At 38.8% G+C, this 20,772-nt stretch overlaps 2 protein-coding genes across 2 annotated transcripts; both read left to right on the top strand.

The window, feature by feature from the left end:
* The first annotated feature begins 13,733 nt into the window (after positions 1 to 13,733).
* Positions 13,734 to 14,201, top strand: LOC147515584 (uncharacterized). The gene has a single exon (XM_086592972.1). It carries the CDS (start codon positions 13,734 to 13,736, stop codon positions 14,199 to 14,201), a length of 468 nt encoding a protein of 155 aa, XP_086449098.1.
* A 5,002-nt stretch (positions 14,202 to 19,203) lies between these two features.
* On the top strand, positions 19,204 to 19,731 carry LOC147515585 (uncharacterized). Its single transcript, XM_086592973.1, has one exon. It carries the CDS (start codon positions 19,204 to 19,206, stop codon positions 19,729 to 19,731), a length of 528 nt encoding a protein of 175 aa, XP_086449099.1.
* The last annotated feature ends 1,041 nt before the right edge of the window (positions 19,732 to 20,772 follow it).

The following is a 20,772-nucleotide window of genomic DNA, read 5'->3' on the forward strand; positions in this document are numbered from 1 at the left end:
TAAGCCTATTTTTAAATGAGATCAGTAACTCTTTGATGCTGGCGGGGTTCGAGCCCCAGACCTTTGGTATCATCACCCAAAGGTTTTACCGACTTTGCTAGTCGGCACCTGCAATTATAAGTAAATATTTCCCATAGGAACATGATGCCTCTTTCCCCTATTTTAGTTGTGGAGCTTTTTGATGTATGGGGTATAGACTTCATGGGTCCTTTCCCTCCTTCCTTTGGTTATCTTTATATCCTTGTTGCCGTAGACTATGTTTCTAAGTGGGTTGAGGCGGTGCCATGTAAAACGAATGATCATAAAGTCGTAGTTAACTTTTTAAAATATAATATATTTTCTCGTTTTGGTACGCCTCATGCAATTATAAGTGATAATGGTACTCATTTTACACACCGATCATTTGAATCTTTAATGAAAAAGTACTCTATTACTCATAAGCTTGCTACCCCATATCATCCTCAAACTAGTGGCCAAGTAGAAGTATCTAATAGGGAGATTAAGCGAATTTTAGAAAAGACTGTACGACCCGACCGTAAGGATTGGTCTCAACGTCTTAATGATTCTCTTTGGGCTTATAGAACTGCTTATAAGACTCCTATTGGTATGTCCCCTTATAGGCTTGTGTTTGGAAAGGCATGTCATTTGCCTGTAGAATTGGAACATCGTGCTTTTTGGGCCATTAAAACGTTTAACTTCGATATGCGTAAGGCTGGTTCACAACGTAAACTTCAGTTGAATGAGTTAGCTGAGTTAAGGAATGAGGCATATGAGAATGCCAAGATTTACAAAGAGCGGACTAAGATTTTTCATGATAAATCTATTCTTCGAAAGTCTTTTGAACCTAATAAAAAAGTCTTGCTATATAATTCTCGTTTGCGTCTTTTTCCTGGTAAGTTACGTTCTAGGTGGACTGGTCCTTTCATTGTTAAAACTGTTTTTCCTCATGGTGCTGTTGAGATAGAAGATCCTACGAATGGTCGTGTGTTTAAGGTAAATGGTCAACGTTTGAAACCATACCTTGACGGTTTGGCAGGCGGGGATGTGGAAGAGGTAAGTCCGCTTGATCCTATTTATCATGACTGATTGCGTATCCGGCTTGTTGATAAGCCCACATAGCATTGATCAGTTGTGTGAAGCATTCGTCTACTAGAGACGTTAACTGTAGCGCTTGTGGGAGGCAACCCATGTTTTTAGTATTTCCGGAAATTGCCGTAAAAACATTTTGGCAACTTCCCGATTCGTTTTAGCAACTTAAAACCTCTAAAAACTTCATTCATTCTACACTCACAACCCACACTACACCTAACTTCCATCTCTCACCTTTCACTCCCACGTTTCTCGTTGTTCTTCACCAATTTAGCGCCTCAAATAAAAAAAAAAAAAACTTTGGAAGCGCCAGCGCGCTACTTAAGTTGGCGACCACTTCAGCGCCTCTAATTTGTCGAGAAAATTCAACTTTGAGCGCGCCCGAGCCCAAGTTGAGTGCAACTCGCGCCCAAAACACTGTAAATCCAAAAACTCTGAGCGCACCTGTGCCCTAGGTGGAGCGCACCCGCGCCCTGACCTCCGTGGACACAAAATTTTCCAGTTTTCTGAGGACTGGTCAGGTCGAACACCACTGAACTAAGCGAAGACAACCAAAAAAAAAAGAGTTCGGTGAACAGGATGGAGCAATGAATATGGCCATAATAGTTGGGAATTTATTTTCCATTTTATTGTTCGCATTTGCTCATTCTATATGCATGTTTTTATTTGTGGATGGTTGCGACACTAAGCCCAACAGTTGTGTGAAGCATTCGTCTGCTAGAGACGTTAACTGTAGCGCTTGTGGGAGGCAACCCATGTTTTTATTTTTGAGTCATGTGTACCTTTCACATATCTCATGCATTCCACTTTAGCACCTTTTCTCCGTGTTTTTAGAGACGTGTAACTCTATGGAATGAGATATGTGCCACAGGTTAGTTGTCATAGTAAATTGGTTCCTTTTCTATTTTATCGATTTTATATCTTTAGTGAGGTACTAATTTCTACAGGTGACTCGAGTTTTATTATTCGTTCATGGAGCTATTGGTAACTTCTTTCCTTATTCTTTTACTTGTCCATGTTATTAATTTTTGGAATTAAGCATATCTGTCAACATTGAGGACAATGTCTAAAGTAAGTTCGGGGGTGGGAACAAAATGTTTTGTTTAGCGAAAAATAATACTTATGTATACTATGCACTTAGGGGTAGTGGTATTGTTTCCTTTTCTATGATGATTATAGTCTAGAAATCTCAGTTAGCATTAGAATTAAGAGTAGTTATTAAGAAACTTAGGTTAAGATATAGGTAATAGTCTCTGCATCTTTTCATAAATGTCTTGCATGAGCGTTATATTTGTAGTTGGCAGTACTTTTCTGAGACCTAGGTTAGAGTGCTTAATTTTACATATCCAGTGAGAATCTAGCCTAAAACCCTCATATGAGTTGATATCTGAGTGATGACACAAGGGAGAAGTTAATTCCGAGTAGAGAAAACACACGTCCACTTGCTTGATCACCATACCATATCCTAAAAGAGAATTTAGGCAATCTTTGGATCGATATAGCTAGAAATTCAAACCTAAAGAATATTTTTTCCGCTAGTCGCCCCACTGAGCCTTTCATTAGCTTTTTCATAAACCACAAATTCCTTACCCTATATAAAAAAAATAAACAAATAAATAAAAATAGTCTACCCATTTGATAAGTCTGAGAAATAGGATGAAATGAAGAAAAGAAATGAGAAAGACCTGTGGAAAATCAAGAATTTGTTAGTTGCTTCAAAAGAAAAATAAAGGAAAGAAAGTTTCCATCCAAAGAAAAGAAAAATGAATAGAAATAAAATAAAAAAAAAAGTTAGAACTCCAAAAATAGAATCAAAGGAGTCAAAAAGCCAAAACAAAATGGCTAAGGATGGAAACAAAGTGTAGAAGCAAAGTAAGAACAAGACTTTCTCTAGTTACAGAATTTGAAGACCTTATTTTCTCAGACTTGTCTATTTTGTGTATCCATTCCAGTTATTTTTAAACTATCACCTAAGCCATACATAACACCTAATAAAGACCTTTAGCTCAATTAGGAATAGGTTGGTATGATAGTAAGTGGCAGATGTGTTTGATCAACCTCAGCTCCTTTGGATGTCATTGAGATTGAGAGGAAAAGTGTGCTCACCGCACACTGGAGTGAGCGAAACCTGAGCGGAAAAATCAGAGTATTTTTGTCTTGACATATTTGTGAGGACCTACTTAGGGATGCTATTCCGAAGTTTCAGAACCGGACCTGCCACTGCATTTCATAGTTTTGTTCATTGCATGTATGTTTATTTGTAGATGATTTGATTATTATGCATATGTTAACTTAGGTTTTAAAATGAGTATTCTTTATTCCTTGCTAGTGAGAAGTATGAATATCCGAGATAAATTAAGGAAACATTATCTTGTTATTTCTTAGTCATTATAGTATAGATGAAGTTTGTGAGTATCTTATCTGAAAACTCTCACGAGACTAAACTCGTCCACTAGGGTAAACCTAGGGGTTTAAAAGGCTTGTTGCACATGCTAAGTGTAATCGTGATTCCTACGAAAATGAGTTAGGATTTTTAATTTTTGTTATTAGTTAGATTTAGTTTTGCTTGAGGACTAGCAAAATGTAAGTTTGGGGGTATTTGATAAGCGCATAAATATTACAGTATTCACGCTCAATTTTATATTAGTTAGTTCGTTTAATTTATTCGTTTGATTTAGTTAGTGTATTTTCAGTGATTTCACAGGAATCGGACTTAACATGATTAAAAGTGTGGAAACTGTCAAGATTCAGGATGTCAGTACATGAGTTTCGTTCCTCTAGTTTAATTTGGTTTGCCTGACAGGGTGGTGCAGTTTAGTGGAGGTGCCCGAAACAGTATTGGTAAACTTTAGTTGGGCTTGTGAATATTGGGCTAAGGAAAGAATAGAAGACAAAAAGGAATTAAATGGAATGGGCCCATGGCTTATGGGCTTAAGTAACTAGAAGCTATTCTCTCTCACTCACGTGCCTTACTACAAGCCATAACATTCATGTCCACCCGAGAAGTACCATAGCAGCCCTTAGTTCCTTCTCCAGTTTCAAATTCATGCCATTGCGAATAAAATCCCGAAAACCCCGCCGATTTTATCCGGACCAAAAGAGAACCTTTCCAAAGACAAAAAGAAGCTGCCGATCCCATACCAAAAAGGAAGGAGTTTCCTTTTCAAGAGGACTCTCGCGAATAAGGGCAGAACACAGCAGTGAAAGGCAAAGGGTGAACGCAAGCGACAACAGTGAAAGGGGGTCGCTCTTGGCTGGTGCTGGAACACAAGGGAAGCAGAGAATAGAGGGCGGCTCTTGGCTGAAAAGGCAGGAGGAAAGACAGTAGTGAAAAAATTTTGGAGAATCACGGAACGCAAGGAAAAATCAGAAAAGCGAACACCGAACCCGGACTTCGCTGGCGATGATCGGGTTTTGTTAATGGCTTTATTTTCTTTGATATCATTCGCTTTTTTGCATTATTTCCCATGTGTAACTAAATTATTTCTAGGGCATAGATGAAACCTTAGATCGATATGGATGTTTGATATTTGATATTTGGTATTCCTGAATTGTTTTAATGATTTAATTCTTCTTTGAACTCGTGATTAATATTACTATTATTTCTTTCACCGTTTCTGTGATGCATTTTCGGTAGTTTGAATAGGAGATTATTAATCAAGCTTGGAATAATTGTTAGTATTAAATCGTTTGATTGTTTGTGCTGTAAGAAGACAAATAATGCTTTGGGTTTGATCTTTAGCTGAGTAAGAAGATAATTTTGCGAAGAAAGTACAACAAGAATTGTAATGATAATATCATCGAGAAAGCAATTGATTATCATCGATTGCTACTCAGAAATATATAACTGGAATACCAAAGGTTAAGTCGATAGTGTCGATAAAGATTTAAGGTGGATTCGATAGTCTTAGAATTCTCTCCACTTAGCCGACCCCTATCATTTAGTTTAGTTCCGTTTTAAGCCGTAGTTAAGTAAAATAGTTTTAGTAGTAATCAATTCAAATCAACAAATATTGTTCGAATTAGGATAAGTAATATTTTAGTATTCAATTGTTTCTAAATAGCAATCCCTGTGGGATCGACCTCGTTCTTGTGCACCTATTACGATAGACCTCGTGCGCTTGCGAGTATTAGTATAAGTAAAATATGATTTAATTAGCCTGTTTATTTAGGCAGGTTAATTTCCTAGCAAGTTTTTGGCGCCGCTGCCGGGGATTGCCTGTGGCGCCAAAAACGTAAGCAAGTAAACTACTTTCACAGGTAAGGATTCCCTGTGCTATGGATTTCTCTTCCTCGATAGTGATCTAAGGTATGTAGAGATTCCTCTTAATAGTGGCTAAGGCAAGAAAGTATGATCAATGATATTTTATTAATCCTAGTGTCTTTTTCATCTCTAATCTCATCCATACTTCAAGAAAAAGTTTGACCTACCCGCTAATAATTAGTATAATTAGATAATGCTCTACTTAATTTCACAAAGAATTGAGTGGTTTTTGTATCCACTTTTTGATAGATGCATTTATATTAATTTATTATTATTATTATTATTATTTTTAAATGTGGTTCTTATACAAATGTGGACTTAAGTCATAAGCCCATTTGGTAATATGTAATACGAAGTAAATTGATGCATATAGTCCAATTTTATCACTTAGGCCCATAATGCACTTCTTAGGGCTATAGTGCATCTTAGACATAGCTCATAATAAAGTATGTTAACCCATTTAATTGTGGTTGAATTAATTTTTTAACGAAAATGTGTCATTGGTCAGAGTATTATTTATTAATTACTTTTTGTTGAAGTATAAACTTGCACTTATTAGGACTTTTGACACATCAATAGATTTAAATACTAGGTTAAAATGTTAAATAAGTGGGTCAGTATAATATTACTGCTTTGAAAATAACACACATTGTAAACACTTGTTTAGTTGTTTATGAGCTTTCAAATGGGCTTTGAAATGCGCTATGTTATTTTGGTTTGGTCTCTACTTATTTTCAATTTCATTTTTTTGGTTTATTTAGTTTTTTTCATTTGTCATTGGAAGACTACGTGAACTGAGATTTAATTGTTCAAACACAAAAAAATAGGAAGTTCTGACGTCTGAAGTTTGTTTCGGTGAAAGTGTAGAAGTTCTTCCCTCATCGTTCCTTACACATTCAGCCACAAACCCATTTCCCCTAAACTCATAGTCCTCGCTCTCTGGTCTCTTGGTTTCATATTCATTGTAGTCTTACTTATCTACTACCGTAGATGCCATGGATGGGTAAGTTATTTTAGTTAAATATTGTTTTAGTCCAATTGTTTAGCATACTTAAGAGACATAATAAGCTGAGTTGTACATGTGCATGTGTTGGGGACTTAGGTGTTCTCTTTCTCCTAATTTATGTTTTGGCTGAATTGAATATTTTATGTTTGATTAGACAGGTTTAGTAGTAAAACTGCATTAGGAGTAATATTTCAGAGTATGGATTGGGAAGACAAATGTGTGGCTTTGCAAACACAGAAATGGATAGCAAAGTTCAAGCCTGAAGCACATATGCTAGTTGTGGATATTGTTAAGAAATACCAACTGCTGTTTTGTTAGTTTTAGAAAGTTTGTGTTAGTTTTTTTGTTTTTGGAGGGCACTTTTTTATGTTTTGAATTGTAATATGTCTTGATACTTTGCAAGTTTGAAAAAAGCTTATACCATGCCATATGCTTATATTATTGGATATAGCTTGGCTACTGGTAAAGTATACAGAAAATGGTTTGCTCACGATCTTTGAAGACGAAACAGATAAAGGAGCACTATTCTTGATCTTTAGGCATTCCTTTAGGCCCACATATTTATAAATATTGTTTTTATAGTTATTTTAGAGTATGGATTGGGAAGACAAATGTGTGGCTTTGCAAACACAGAAATGGATAGCAAAGTCCAAGGCTGAAGCACATATGCTAGATGTGGATATTGTTAAGAAATACCAACTGTTGTTTTGTTAGTTTTAGAAAGTTGGTGTTAGTTTTTTTGTTTTTGGAGGGCACTTTTTTATGTTTTGAATTGTAATATGTCTTGATACTTTGCAAGTTTGAAAAAAGCTTATACTATGGCATATGCTTATATTATTGGATATAGCTTGGCTACTGGTAAAGTATACGGAAAATGGTTTGCTCACGATCTTTGAAGACGAAAAAGGAGCACTATTCTTGATCTTTAGGCATTCCTTTAGTCCCACATATTTCTAAATATTGATTTTTTAGTTATTGGCAGATGATGTTCGAAATCCTCAAGTACGCGCCGTTTGTCCCACTTAACTACTCGTTATACACGTTAATTTTTCATTGCTTCCGCTAATAAATTTGGGTTAATGTCGGTATGCTTTTAGGTTCATTCGTTTTAGGCATGAACTTTAGTGAAATCAGAAGACTTCTTTTGTATTGCTACAGTTCGAATAGCACATTAACTACGAATAGGACATAAATGCAAGTCTATATCTATACATTCTTCTTTCAAAACTACAGGCTCCATTATTCTTTCAAAACAACATTATTTTGCTACAAATGAAGTAAATAAATGAAATTAATGCATATATAAAGTTTAAAATAAGCGTTCAATAGAAAAAAAAATACTATTTGACCAACATAATAAACTTTTTGTATTCAAGTACTAATCCTCATGGTTTTCTTATCTTTGTTGTGTTTATCATCAACCAAACAATCTAGCATAATATTTTTGAGGATGTCGAGTTGATTTTGTTTCTCTTCAACCTCTTTTCTTTTCTTTATAAGTTCTTTGAAATGGAAGTCTTCAATTTCCATATCACGTTCATCCTTTATAAATTGTATTGCGTGAAAAACTACTGAATCCTCTTCTTTTGCAACAGAATATGTAGTGCTTCCATTAATTTCTTTAACTAAGATGTCTTCATTGTTAAAGAATAAGTCTTTCGGTACCTTTAATGTTACAGTGCTTTTGAATCGCCCGTTATCTAATTCTATGTTGTAGACCGGATCTTGTTGAACGTTAAGTCCTGCTTCTATAATTTTCTTTAGCAATATTTTTTTACATAAGTTGTAATTTTCATAAGCCATTATCTGCAATATACATAATAAAATTTATAAATTCTTGATCCAATACTCTTTAAAATAACAAGAAAAAAGGACTTAATCCAGTATTTTCAATATGAAATGAAGTGAGAAAATAATTGTAAAGAATGGAGAAGAGGAAGAAAATAAGCTACCTGGTTTTTTGGTTTTACTACGTGATTGGAAGTTCACTTTTCTCAGACTACATTCTTATTTCAAAACAACATTACTTTGCTACAAATGAAGTAAATAAATGAAATTAATGCATATATAAAGTTTAAAATAAACGTTTAACAGAAAAAAAAAATACTATGTGAACAACATAATAAAATTTTGGTATTCAAGTACTAATCCTTATGGTTTTCTTTTCTTTATTATGGAACTCTCCATGTCTTTCATTCCTTTAATTTTTTCTTCAAGACAATATATCTTATCTTTGTTGTGTTTATCATCAACCAAACAATCTAGCAAAATATTTTTGAGGATGTCGAGTTTGATTCTGTTTCTCTTTAATTTCTTTTCTTTTCTTCATAAGTTCTTTGAAATTGAAGTCTTCAATTTCCATATCATGTTCATCCTTTATAAACTGTATTGCGTGAAAAGCTGCTGAATCCTCTACTTTTGCAACAGAATATGTAGTGCTTCCATTAATTTCTTTAACTATGACGTCTTCATTGTTAAAGAATAAGTCTTTTAGTACCTTTAATGTTACAGTGCTTTTGAATCTTCTGTTCTCTAATTCTATGTTGTAGATTGGATCTTGTTGAATGTTACGTCCTGCTTCTATAATTTCCTTTAACAATTTTTTTATACATAAGCTGTAATTTTCATACGCCATTATCTGCAATATACATAATAAAATGAAGTCAGAAAATAATTGTAAATAATGGAGAAGAGGAAGAAAATAGGCTACCTGGTTTTTCGATATGTGTAGTGCAATTGTTTTTTTTAAGGTTAATAGATTAGGTTTTACTAAGTGATTGGAAGTTCACTTTCCGTAGGATTCTAGTTTTGTATATATCTAAAATTTGGATATTTTGGCCATGATTAGATCTCCACTTTCGAAGAGATTTTTCAACAACGAGCTTCTCCCTGTTTGCATCCTCCACTATATTAGGAGCCAAGATTATGAGACGTGTCGGGTAATTTGAAATTTGGATTTTGAGTTTTATGGTGTGGGCATGTGCAAAACGTGTGAGGGGTAGTTAAGGTATTTTGAAAGGGCATGACACTAGACACACCACAACAGACGGTCAAACTTGGTAAATGACGGTCAACTAACGGTAGGGGTACCTAAAGCTAAGAAACGAAAAACATTGGATCCAACGCAAATACCCATATTATTGGGAGGACCTAAAGCTAAATCACCCTATCTTAAATTAGATATATTTTTTTTCAATTAGCTAGAAGTTATTGTGTTTATAAACCTCTACGTTTACTATTGGGCCTAGGCCTAACAAATTTTATAACATATGTTTTAAGCGTATTGCAACTTCTATTCAAATTTGACTCTGCTACCTCTTTTTCCCATGCATATTTTGCTTCAATTCACACTAAATTGACCCAAAAACTTCCTCTCATTAGAAAATAGGGTTGATTCATCCTAAACTAAAACAGGTTTATGATTTGTATAAGCAACGTCTCTCTAATATCTCTCTCCTCGAACTTTCTCACTATCAAAAACCCACTTCGTGCTCTATTAAGCTTCAAATATGCCGACTATTATGCAGAAAATCAAAGATGAAGATAAGGTATGCCATTACTTTAAGTTTCGTATAAAACCCTTAACTCAATACAAAAACCTTAATTTGATTAGCACCTGTTTAAGGTTTTGGTTTAATTTATTGTTGTTTTGTTCCAATAAAATTATATCTGAAACACACAAAATATGTAATCATGTAATTTTTTTTAAAATATCTCAAAGTATTACACTCTTCCTTCAGTCTTAAGAGCTTGTGCTAGCACTGGTATGGTTTATCGAGGCATGTCAGTGCATGGGTTATGTGTTAAATGGGGATTTGAGAAGAACTTGTTTGTTGCTTCGGCATTGGTTTTTGTTTATGTTACTACAGGGAGGATTTACGAAGCGAAAATTGTGTTTGATGGGATGGCTGAAAGAGACACGGTGCTTTAGGCGGCGATGTTTGTTGGATATGCACAACATGTGGAGCCATTGTTGAGTTTGGAAGTCTATAGGAACATGGTTTGTGAGGAATTAAATGGCATCGTTATGGTGAACTTGTTGTTGGTATGTAGTCAATTGAGGTGGTTGAGGCATGGGAAGAGTGTTCATGGATGGTGTGTTAGGAGATCTTTGGTATCATGATTGTTCTGTCTGGGCTTGACTAAAGGTTTGCTAATTCGAATTCTAATAGATTCCCCTAGTTATATTTCGTGTAAATAAGTTACCATCTCATCTCTGATTATCTTTGCCTTCTATTTATTTCTTTCAGCAGCATGAAGATGAGAAGCAACATTAGTATGAGAGTAAGTATATTGATCATATATATTTTTTTTTAAATATTTTCTTGTGTGTATAGTTATTGCATTATTTGCAAGACCTCAAGATAATAATAATATGTTAGACGATAGATAAACAAAAAAATTGGCATAATCGATAAACATAAATTTGATGAATCTAACACTATGCTAATCCTCATCCAATAGAAAATTCAGCTCGAAAACAACTAAGAAAATAAATTTGATAGATCTAACACTACGCTAATCCTCATCCAATTTTGATAAATTATTTGGAATGCTTAGGTAGTCCATTTCCCAATTTGGTCCTCCTATAACCAATGCTTCATATATTGCCTTCAAATAGGCATTTTATTTTCTCAAGTGTTCAATATGTTGATTAAGTTTTTTTTTCTCTAGTATTTGCTTCATGTAGCTCTTCACGTTTAGTAACGACTTCTTTGTGGTTGATGTCTAAAACCTCAAATTTGTATATCTGCTGTAGAAAGCGGATAGCATTTCCTACAGCTGCATTTTATGAGTCCACTTTCTTAGCTTGATACATCCCCGGAAATGATTGGCTTCTAGGATAATTAGGATTTTTGAAGATTTCTCTCATTATCGCCAAATTTATTATGACATCTGCAGCGTATTGGTTATTTTCAATCTTTGATATGTAAACTTGTTCTCCATGAATTTTTTCCTTAATGAGAATTTCCCTCAAAGCCGTCTTTAGTGAAATATTGTGTTTGGTTTCATACCCCATGAGCTGCATTTTAAAAATTACAATAATTAATGATTTGGAATGTGAAAGTAACGACAACAAAATATTTTGTAGTTTGAATGGGAATAGTTACAAATTGTCAACTAATTAGTGAAGAAGTGTTTTGGTTTAATGAAGAAGCTAACATTAATAACCATAGTCATTTGTCAATAATTTAGGTTTATTTAACACTAACAATGGCAATTTGAGACCTTCAAAGCTTCAGTCAAGCCATTTTTATCAGTACAGAGAATTTATTATTATCCAGAAAAATGCAGTCTCACCATTTATCGAGTTGCACAAAGTTGAACTTGCTATTTCTTAATTTTCCATTTATTAACTTCTTCGACAATCCACTTATGTCAGGGCTTATAGTATGGTACGGGTTTAAAATGGTGTACTTGAAAAAAACTTAGTTCGTGTTTTAAACGGAACGTATCAAGAAAAAAATGGAAAAAAAATCATAAAAAAACGTAGGGCATAAAAAACGGGTTTAAAACGTATAATACATAAAAGAAATGGTAAAAACCTATAATAAAGAATATAATAGATAAGGAGTTTGATTTTTTATAAGAGTGGAAAAAAAAATAGGCACATAAAATAAAAATAATAATAATACAAATGAAAGAAAATTCAAATACATGAAAGTATCAAATTATAATTACTCATCCAAATACTAGAATTTTTAGATTCAGTACCAAAACACGACTCTAAATAAGATACTACTAATTACCAACCATAATGGCATAATCAAGTACTACAAATAAGTTAATAACTTTAAAATTTTCAATTATTAATAGTCCAAAGCAAAATAGAACTGTCTCAATAAGTCAATCGTTAGCCCACTCTTCAAAAAGGTAAACTCCAAAACTCCTTTTTCTTCTCGCGTTTTCTTTTAGATTATTTAAAAAAAAAAATTAAACGGGAGATTTTCAAAATCTCGGGTTTTAAACTATTTTTAAGTTTAAAACGCGTTTAAAATGTTTAAAACGTGTTTTTTTTTGAAAAACCCAGGTTTTAAACTGGAACAAGACGCCTTACCAATATCTCTGGTTTTAAACGCATATTTTTCAAAAAAAAAAGCCGAATTTGGTGACAATGATTATTTTAAGTTTTGTTTTATTGAAGGATCTTTTACTGTGGGAGGATACTAAATGTGTGTGAAAGTGGGCTATAATGAATAGGTGCTACTTCCCTGTGGAACTTCCTGATGTTGTTGGCATACCATGGTCTTTTGAATACAATGAAACAATTGTATCAACCTAATTTGGGACCAAGAAGATGCTATGACCGAGGGCCCGAAGTGGAATAAGGAGAGGAGAATGCGAAACACCGGAGCAAGTTTGCGACCTTCTAGAAAAGCATGAGCCACCCACGTGCGGGGGACCCAGGGGGTATTAGGGTCAAAGTGAGGGCACGATAAGAAAGAAGGGATGGGGTGCATAGGATCGAGGCCGTGGAACCCTAGAGGGACAGGTGTGAGAAAGCTGACCGAGAGATAGAAAGGAGATTAACGGATGGAAAGAAAAGGAGAGGAGATAAAAAGGAACAGTAAACCTAAGGAAGGGAGGAAAAAAGAAAGGAAAAAGAAAAAGGGAGGAAAAGGAGAGGAGAAGAGGAAAAAAGAGAGATAGAGAGAGGGAGGAGAGGTGAGAAACTAGAAATACCAGTAGGGATTTTTCAGGTGAATACATTTGGCACCGTCTGTGGGGATGAGTTAGTCCATGACCTAGTGAGAAAAAGGAAAGGTTAGAGCATGGCTCCTGTAGCTAAGAGGGGAAGAAGAAGAGGAAAAGGAAGAGGTAGGGGAGACCTAGAAGAGTGAGAGCGGAGGTCAGAAAGGAAGAAACGGGGAATATTGAGAATGAGGAGATGTCAGGAGAGGAAGTCGAAGATACGGAGGTAGAAGCGACCAGATTGCTCCAAGAGGAGATAGGAAGGCTGAGGGAGGAGAATGATGAGTTGAGGAGAGAAAGGGAAACCACCCAAGGGGGAGCGGATGTAGCAGAACTTGAGGGTAGTGAAGTGGAAGGACAAGGCGTGGAACTCCCTCATGAGGCCGGAGCGAACAACACCGGAGGCATTACCATAGAAATGGTGCAGGCGATGATCGAAAGGGACAGAGAAGTGAACCGCACGACGGGGAAGGAAAAACATTGCGCAGTAAAGAAGGTGGTGGCCAGTTTGAATCAGAACCCATTGGCTGACTTAGTCTGGAACTTTGAGGTACAAAAGAGGTTCACGCAATCCCGATTCGAGAGATATGATGGGAAAGGAGACCCGCAAACCATTTACACCACTTCAGGTAGTAGATGCCACTATGGCAAGAGGAGAAGTACGATGGACTCCGCTGTATGATGTTCCCAGCCAGTTTGAAAGGGGGAGCCTCGGATTGGTATTACCGATTGGGGTCATGGAGTATACAAAAGTTTGAGGAGCTGGAGCAGGCCTTTGTAAATCACTTCATCCATAAAAGAAAGAGGGTAGTAGATGTCGTGGATCTTTTTAATGTCAAGCAAAAGCCCACAGAGAAGCTGAGAGATTTCCTGTGCCGGTTCAAGGAAGAGACACTACGAGTGGAAAACCTGGATGAGCGCACCGCGGTCATCGCGTTCCAGCATGGGTTGAAACAGGGAACCAGGGTCCATGAGTCAGTGTCCAAGATTGAGGTTACTACCTTACACGCTTTATATCTGAAGGTAGAGAGATACATAAGGTACGAGGATATTTTGCAGAGGAATAGTAAGGAACACAAGAAACCTGAGAAAGCAGTACATGCCGTGGGGATGGAGGATCGGAGAGACAGAGAAAAGACCGCGGCATGAGAGGGGGGAACCTACATAGGGGAAAAATAGAAAGCTGAAAGAGACAGGGAGCAGGCCAGAAGAGAGTATAGGGAAAGAAAACCTTATCGCAAAACAGAGCTAACTCCGCTGAATAAATCGTTGGAAGAGATCTTGCCATTAATCAATGGGTAGCAGTACTATGAAGCACCGCGGAGCACACCCAGGGAAATAGAGGGAAAGCCGTTTTGTGCATATCACCAGGTCCGGAATCTCGCTACCAATGAATGCTTTGCACTGCAGTGGTTAGTATAGAGAATGATTGGGAGAGGGAAGTGGAAGGAGTTTATCAAGGAAGTGCAGCCAGTTGAAAGAGTTCTAACCGCGGCCAGAATCCTAGATATGATAAATGTTATTTTTAGTGGAGAAACATTGAGGAGGAATGCACACAGAGATAAGGTGCGGAAGACTGCCAGTCTGTAGCAAATAAATGAGGTTCTGAGTGGTCCAAGGCCTGTTCTAGGCACCGGCAAGGGGAATGACATGATAGAGTTTACACTAAGAGATCTGGAGTCAGTGGCAGCGCCTTACGAGGATGCACTGGTGATCACCATCGGGATGGGAAATTACATGGTAAAAAGGGTCCTGATAGACTGTGGAAGCTCAGTGGATCTGTTATTCAAGGGCGCGATGGAAGAGATGGGCATTGAAAGCAAGCAGATGAAGCCCCCTCAAACCAACTTGTTCGGCTTCAACGACCGCATAACGAAGCTGTTAGGGGAATTGGTACTATCAGTGACCGCAGGGCCAGTGACAGTGTTTACCCGTTTTATGATAGTAGATACCAACTCCCAATACAATGCGATCTTGGGCAGAAAATAGATTCATGAGATGAAGGCCATCCCATCCACATACTATGAAGTGATCCGCTTCCCGACTAACAGAGGAACATATAAGATAAGAGGTGATTAGGTCGCGGCTTAAAACATTCAACAGGTGACAGCGAAAGGGCTAGTTCGTGCACCAGAGAAGGAGGCATTTGAGAAGGGTGACAAGTCTGCATAGCAATTATAGACCGTGGTCGGCGAGAAGGAGCCGCTCATCGCGGCCAAGACAATAGATGAGATTGAAGTAGTTAATATCGGGGTCGCGGAGAAGGAGAAGTTTGTGAATGTGGGGACAAGTTAGTCAAAACGTTGGAAAGCGAAGTTGATTGCCTTATTGACTGCGAACATCGATGTGGTTGCATGGACAATCGAGGATTTGGTGGGGTTAGACCCGGAGTTCGCATGCCATAGATTGCATATGAGGGAAGGGGCCCGTCCAGTATAGCAGAAGATGAGGAGCGTGAAACCGCAGTATGCGCAAGGAATTCAAGATAAGTTAAAGAAGCTGAAGGATGCTGACATCATCCGCGAATGCAAGTTTACTGAGTGGCTGTCTAACATAGTAGCGGTCCCCAAAATGAATAGGAAGGTAAGAATGTGTGTGGATTTTACAAACGTCAACAAGGAGTGCCCAAAGGATTGCTAGCCCATGCCGTAAATAGATAAGTTGGTGGACCGAACCGCGGAATTCAAGATTTTCTCATTCATAGACGCCTCGATGGGCTACAATCAAGTGATAATGTACGACCCTGACCAAGAGAAGACCGCGTTCATAGTGGAGGGGGGAACATACTGTTATAACAGAATGCCTTTTGGGCTGAAGAATGCGGGGGCAACATTTCAGAAAGTGGGGGAGAAGATGTTTGAAAGCAAGATCAGAAAGGGAATGGAAATCTATATAGATGACATGGTAGAGAAGAGTATAACCGAGGACGAACATCTGGCGGGGCTAAGTGAAACTTTCTCCATACTGCGAAGACACAAACTAATGTTGAACCCAGAGAAGTTCACATTCGGGGTGACATCAGGAAAGTTTTTAGGATACATTGTCACTTACCGCGGAATAGAGGCGAACCCATACCAGATAAGAGCACTGTTGGAAATGCTGTCTCCGCAGAATGTGAAAGAGGTGCAGAGATTAGTCGTGAGGGTCGCGACTCTCAACAGGTTCATATCGAAGTCCTCGGATAAGTACCGGCCTTTGTACCTACTCTTGAGGAGGACGACCGACTTTCAGTGGACCGTTGCATGCGAAAAGGCTTTCTAGGAGTTGAAAGAGTATTTGGGGAAGGCACTGATCTTATCGCGCCTAGGGAGAAGTTGTATTTGTAGTTGGGGGTATCAGAGCATGCAATCAGTTTAGTGCTAATAAGGGTAGTAGACAAAGTAGAGAGGCCGGTGCACTTCTAGAGAAAAACCATGTTGGACGCCGAAACAAGATACAGTAGAATTGAGAAGTTTGCCTGGGCTTTGATCTTTTCAGTGCTAAAACTGAAACCTTATTTTGATGCTCACGCGGTGGTAGTGGTGACCAACCTGTCGCTAAAGTAGGCCCTGAAGGCAGAGAAATCAGGTAGAATGTTGAAATGGACAGTAATGCTGAGTTCGTATGACATTGAGTATCAAGCCAAGACTGCGAAAAAGGCACAAGTATGGCTGAGTTTCCAGCCGAGGATCCCACCTAGGGGGAAGAGATGATTATGGAACAGGAAGTGGATCAAAACCATGACCCTCTGGATCCTTGGGACATGCAGAATGGTTGGAGAGTCTTTGCAGATGGGTCCGCTACCAACACAGGGAATAGAATTGGGGTGGTGTTGGTCACGCCTGAGAATACTTACCTGGAGTTATCAATGAAGCTGGGTTTTGCTGCATCGAATAATGAGTCTGAATATGAGGCAGTGATAGCAGGTCTGGACTTGGCCAGGGATCTGGGGGTGAGAGAGTTGACCGTGTATTCAAATTTAAACTTGGTAATATGTCAGGTCAATGAAGGGTTCATGGCCCGATGTCTAAGGATGGCGAAGTACTTGGATGTATTACGGAGAAGGGCAGACAAATTTGAAAAGATTAGTTTTGCTCATCTAGGCAAGGGAGAGAATAGACTGATAGGGTTATATACTAAAAGCATTACTTTTGTATTAACTCTAATTCTTTATATTTTGAATGAGAATCATATGGGCAAATGTTATGCATATTATATATGTTATTAGTTATATGCATGCGTCTAATACTTTATATTGTAGATGATATGGTGTGGTGACACACAGAAGATCATATCATCAGTACCTTATAAAGTATAAGTAAACGTTCACAATCTAGATGGATTTGGACAAACCATTGGTACAGTTGTAGTATAATCTGGTATTAGTCTATCTTGACTATAGGATTACACTAGTACACTTTGTGTGTATTGAACAGGACCAAATGAGGTTGTTTCTCTTTATACTGATTATATAAGAGAACAAACACCTCTGTTATTATGGATTCTTGTCCTTTTAATCCGGATATAATAACAGGCACTTACGTGCATTGTACATTGCTTTAAATCATCAATGAGTGAGACTCATTTGTGAATCAACAAACTTGATGGATTGGGTAATGACATTGTATGTAAGGTGTGCTGTTGATTAAAGAAGGAATCCGTGACCTGCAGGAAGTCGGGTTGATGATGTCCCCTTGAGGAGCTCATAAGGATTATCATGTGAATCCTGCAGGTGGATTTAATCCGACATGACAATAAGGTTGAGTGGTACTACTCAAGGACATAAAAAGTTGATTAATGTAGTTGTCAGTAATTTGACTTAATCAACGGGCATTCAATATCTTAAACACGGGGAGATCAACGAGCATATAATATGGAGCCCATAAACGTAATTTGGGATTAGGCCGGTAGTGCAACAATGGCCTTTAGTGGAATAAGCTATTTGTTGACGGACTTGGGCCGTGTGTTTTGGGCGAAGATGGGAAGCCTAAGCCCGTCAGGAGGCCCAACCCTAATTTCTCCTCATGGTCCCTATTGTAGCCTATATAAAGGAACCTTTTCTTCTTAGCCGAATTCACTATTCACTTGATTAGAAAAAGAGAGGCAAAGAGAGAAATAAAAGGTGGTAGATCGTTGCCCACACAACGTCCATTCTAAGGATATGAATACAACAGAATATCAGGAGGTTGCTGATTTCAAAGATCTTGGATTCTCAGAGATATCACAGCTGATCTAAAGGTATGAATTTCTAACCAAAATCGTGAGAACCTTTATTTCGCTGCGCATGGTTTTCACGGTTTGTAAACTGCGACCATAACGGTTCCTACATAGACACGCCGATGCGTTGGCATATGTTGTCGTGGTACTACCTAGAACTGAGGGTCAATCCATTGAAGTCAGGGTGCTGAGCAAACCAAGTACCGCAGAGGAAGAGTGGGTATGGCTCACTACTGAGCAAGAGCTTGGGTGGAGGGAGCCCATCAAGAGTTTTCTTTCGGGGGTAGAGATAGAAGACAAGAGAGGAAGGAGAAGGATGGAACAGGTATCCCGGAGGTACACATTGCTGGATGGGGTGTTGTACCGATAGAGTGTCAGCAAACCGTTGTTGAAATGTCTGGGACCGCGGATGGCACAAGAGGTGTTGGGAGAAATTCATGAAGGAGATTATGGGAGCCATTCAGCGGGGAGGACTACTGCGCACCGGCTGCTTACACAGGGGTACTTTTGGCCTCACATGAATAGAGATGCAATAGAATATGCCAAGAGGTGCAAGAAATGCCAGAGCTTTGCACCGCTGATACACGCGTCAGCTAAACCCTTGCATCAGGTTTATAGTCCATGGCCGTTTGCTATGTAGGCGTTGGACATTATCGGACCCCTGTCCATGGCGAGCGGCAAAAGAAGGTTCTTGCTAGCTGCGACAGATTATTTCATGAAGTGGGTTAAGGGCGTGGCTCTGCAGCATGTGAAGGAGGAACATGTAAGGAAGTTCCTATGGGAAAATATCATATGTCGGTTCAGACCCCCACACACTGTGATTGCGGATAACGGTACACAATTTACAGGGGGAAAGGTGAAAGCATTTCTCCAAGCGTTTGGAGTAAAGCAAAGGTTCTCGGCCCCCTACAATCCAGAGGGGAATGGGTAGGCAGAGTCTTCGAATAAGACTATAATGAATAATCTGAAGAAAAAGTTAGAGGAATGCAAAGGATCCTGGGCAGAGGAGTTGCACATGGTACTTTGGGCATACCGTACTACTCCGCGGACTTCCACCGGGGAATCATCGTTCGTTATGGCTTATGGAGTGGAGGCGGTGATTCCGGTGGAAATGATGGCCGTGACAACCAGAACCAAAGCTGTTGAAGGAGGGGTTAATGAGACAGTATTAGCTGGAGATCTGAATCTTATAGAGGAAAAAAGGGACACCGCGTGCCTCAGGTTAGAAAAGTACCACAAGAGGTTGCAGAGACAATATAACAAGTGGGTGAAGCTGCGGACACTTAATGTTGGTGACTGTGTACTGCGGTGGGTGACCCCTGCCACCAAGAAGGAGACAGATGTAAAGTTGGGCCCCAACTGGGAGGGACCATACATCGTAGTAGAGGCTGGAATGTCCGGGACCTACAGGCTGCAGACGCCCCTGGGAGAGACCGTTAAGCGACCATGGAACATCAGGATGTTAAAAAGGTTCCATGAGTAACTTTGTGTACAGTTTTTCAGTTAAATGAAAGTTTATTTGCTTCATGATATGTGAACATCAAGCTTTGTAATGATATTTTGAGCCCTTTAGTATGTCAATGAAAGTGATATCAAATTCCCTCCATCTGATTTGTGTTTATTGTTTGTATTTGGATTAGGCCAAAGACAGCAGATGAGGAGGTCCGCATTCAACTTGGGGGCTAAACTGATCTACCCCCAACATCTCCATAGTTAACTTGGGGGCTAAACTGATCTGCCCCCAACATCTCCATATTCAACTTGGGGGCAAGCTGAGTTGCCCCCGACATCTCTATGGCAGCGGAGGGGGTAAGCCTTTCGCGGACACGGAAGTCTGAATTCAACTTTGGGGCTAAATTGATCTGTCCCCAACATCTCCATAATAAATTTGGGGGCTAAATTGGCCTGTCCCCAACATCTCTATATTCAACTTGGGGGCAAGCTGAGTCGCCCCCAACTTCTCCATGGCAGCGGAGGGGGTGAGCCATTCGCGGACGATGAGTTCCGAATTCAACTTGGGGGCTAAACTGATCTGCCCCCAACATCTCCACAGTTAACTTGGGGACTAAACTGACCTGCCCCCAACATCTCTATATTCAACTTGGGGGCAAATTGAGGTGCCCCCAACATCTCCAGGGCAGCGGAGGGGGTGAGCCTTTCGCGGATGATGAGGTCCGAACTCAACTTGGGTGCTAAACTAATTTGCCCCCAACATCTCCATATTTAACTTGGGGGCAAGTTAAGTTGCCCCCAACATCTCCATGACAGTGGAGGGGGTGAGCCCTTCGCAAACAATAAGGTCCGAATTCAACTTGGGGGCTAAACTGAGCTGCCCCCAACATCTCCCTATTCAACTTGGGGGCAAGCTGAGTTACCCCCGACATCTCCATGGTAGTGAGAGGGGTCAGCCCTTCATGGAAGATGATAGGATGATTGCATATGAAAAGGCAAGTGTTGACCATGTGCGAAGAGGTCATGTGATAAAGAGTAAGGTGCAATACGCTAAGCAGAAATTGATACATAG

This window comes from Coptis chinensis, chromosome 2 (genome assembly GCF_015680905.1).
Source record: "Coptis chinensis isolate HL-2020 chromosome 2, ASM1568090v1, whole genome shotgun sequence".
NCBI classification, from domain to species: Eukaryota; Viridiplantae; Streptophyta; class Magnoliopsida; order Ranunculales; family Ranunculaceae; genus Coptis; species Coptis chinensis.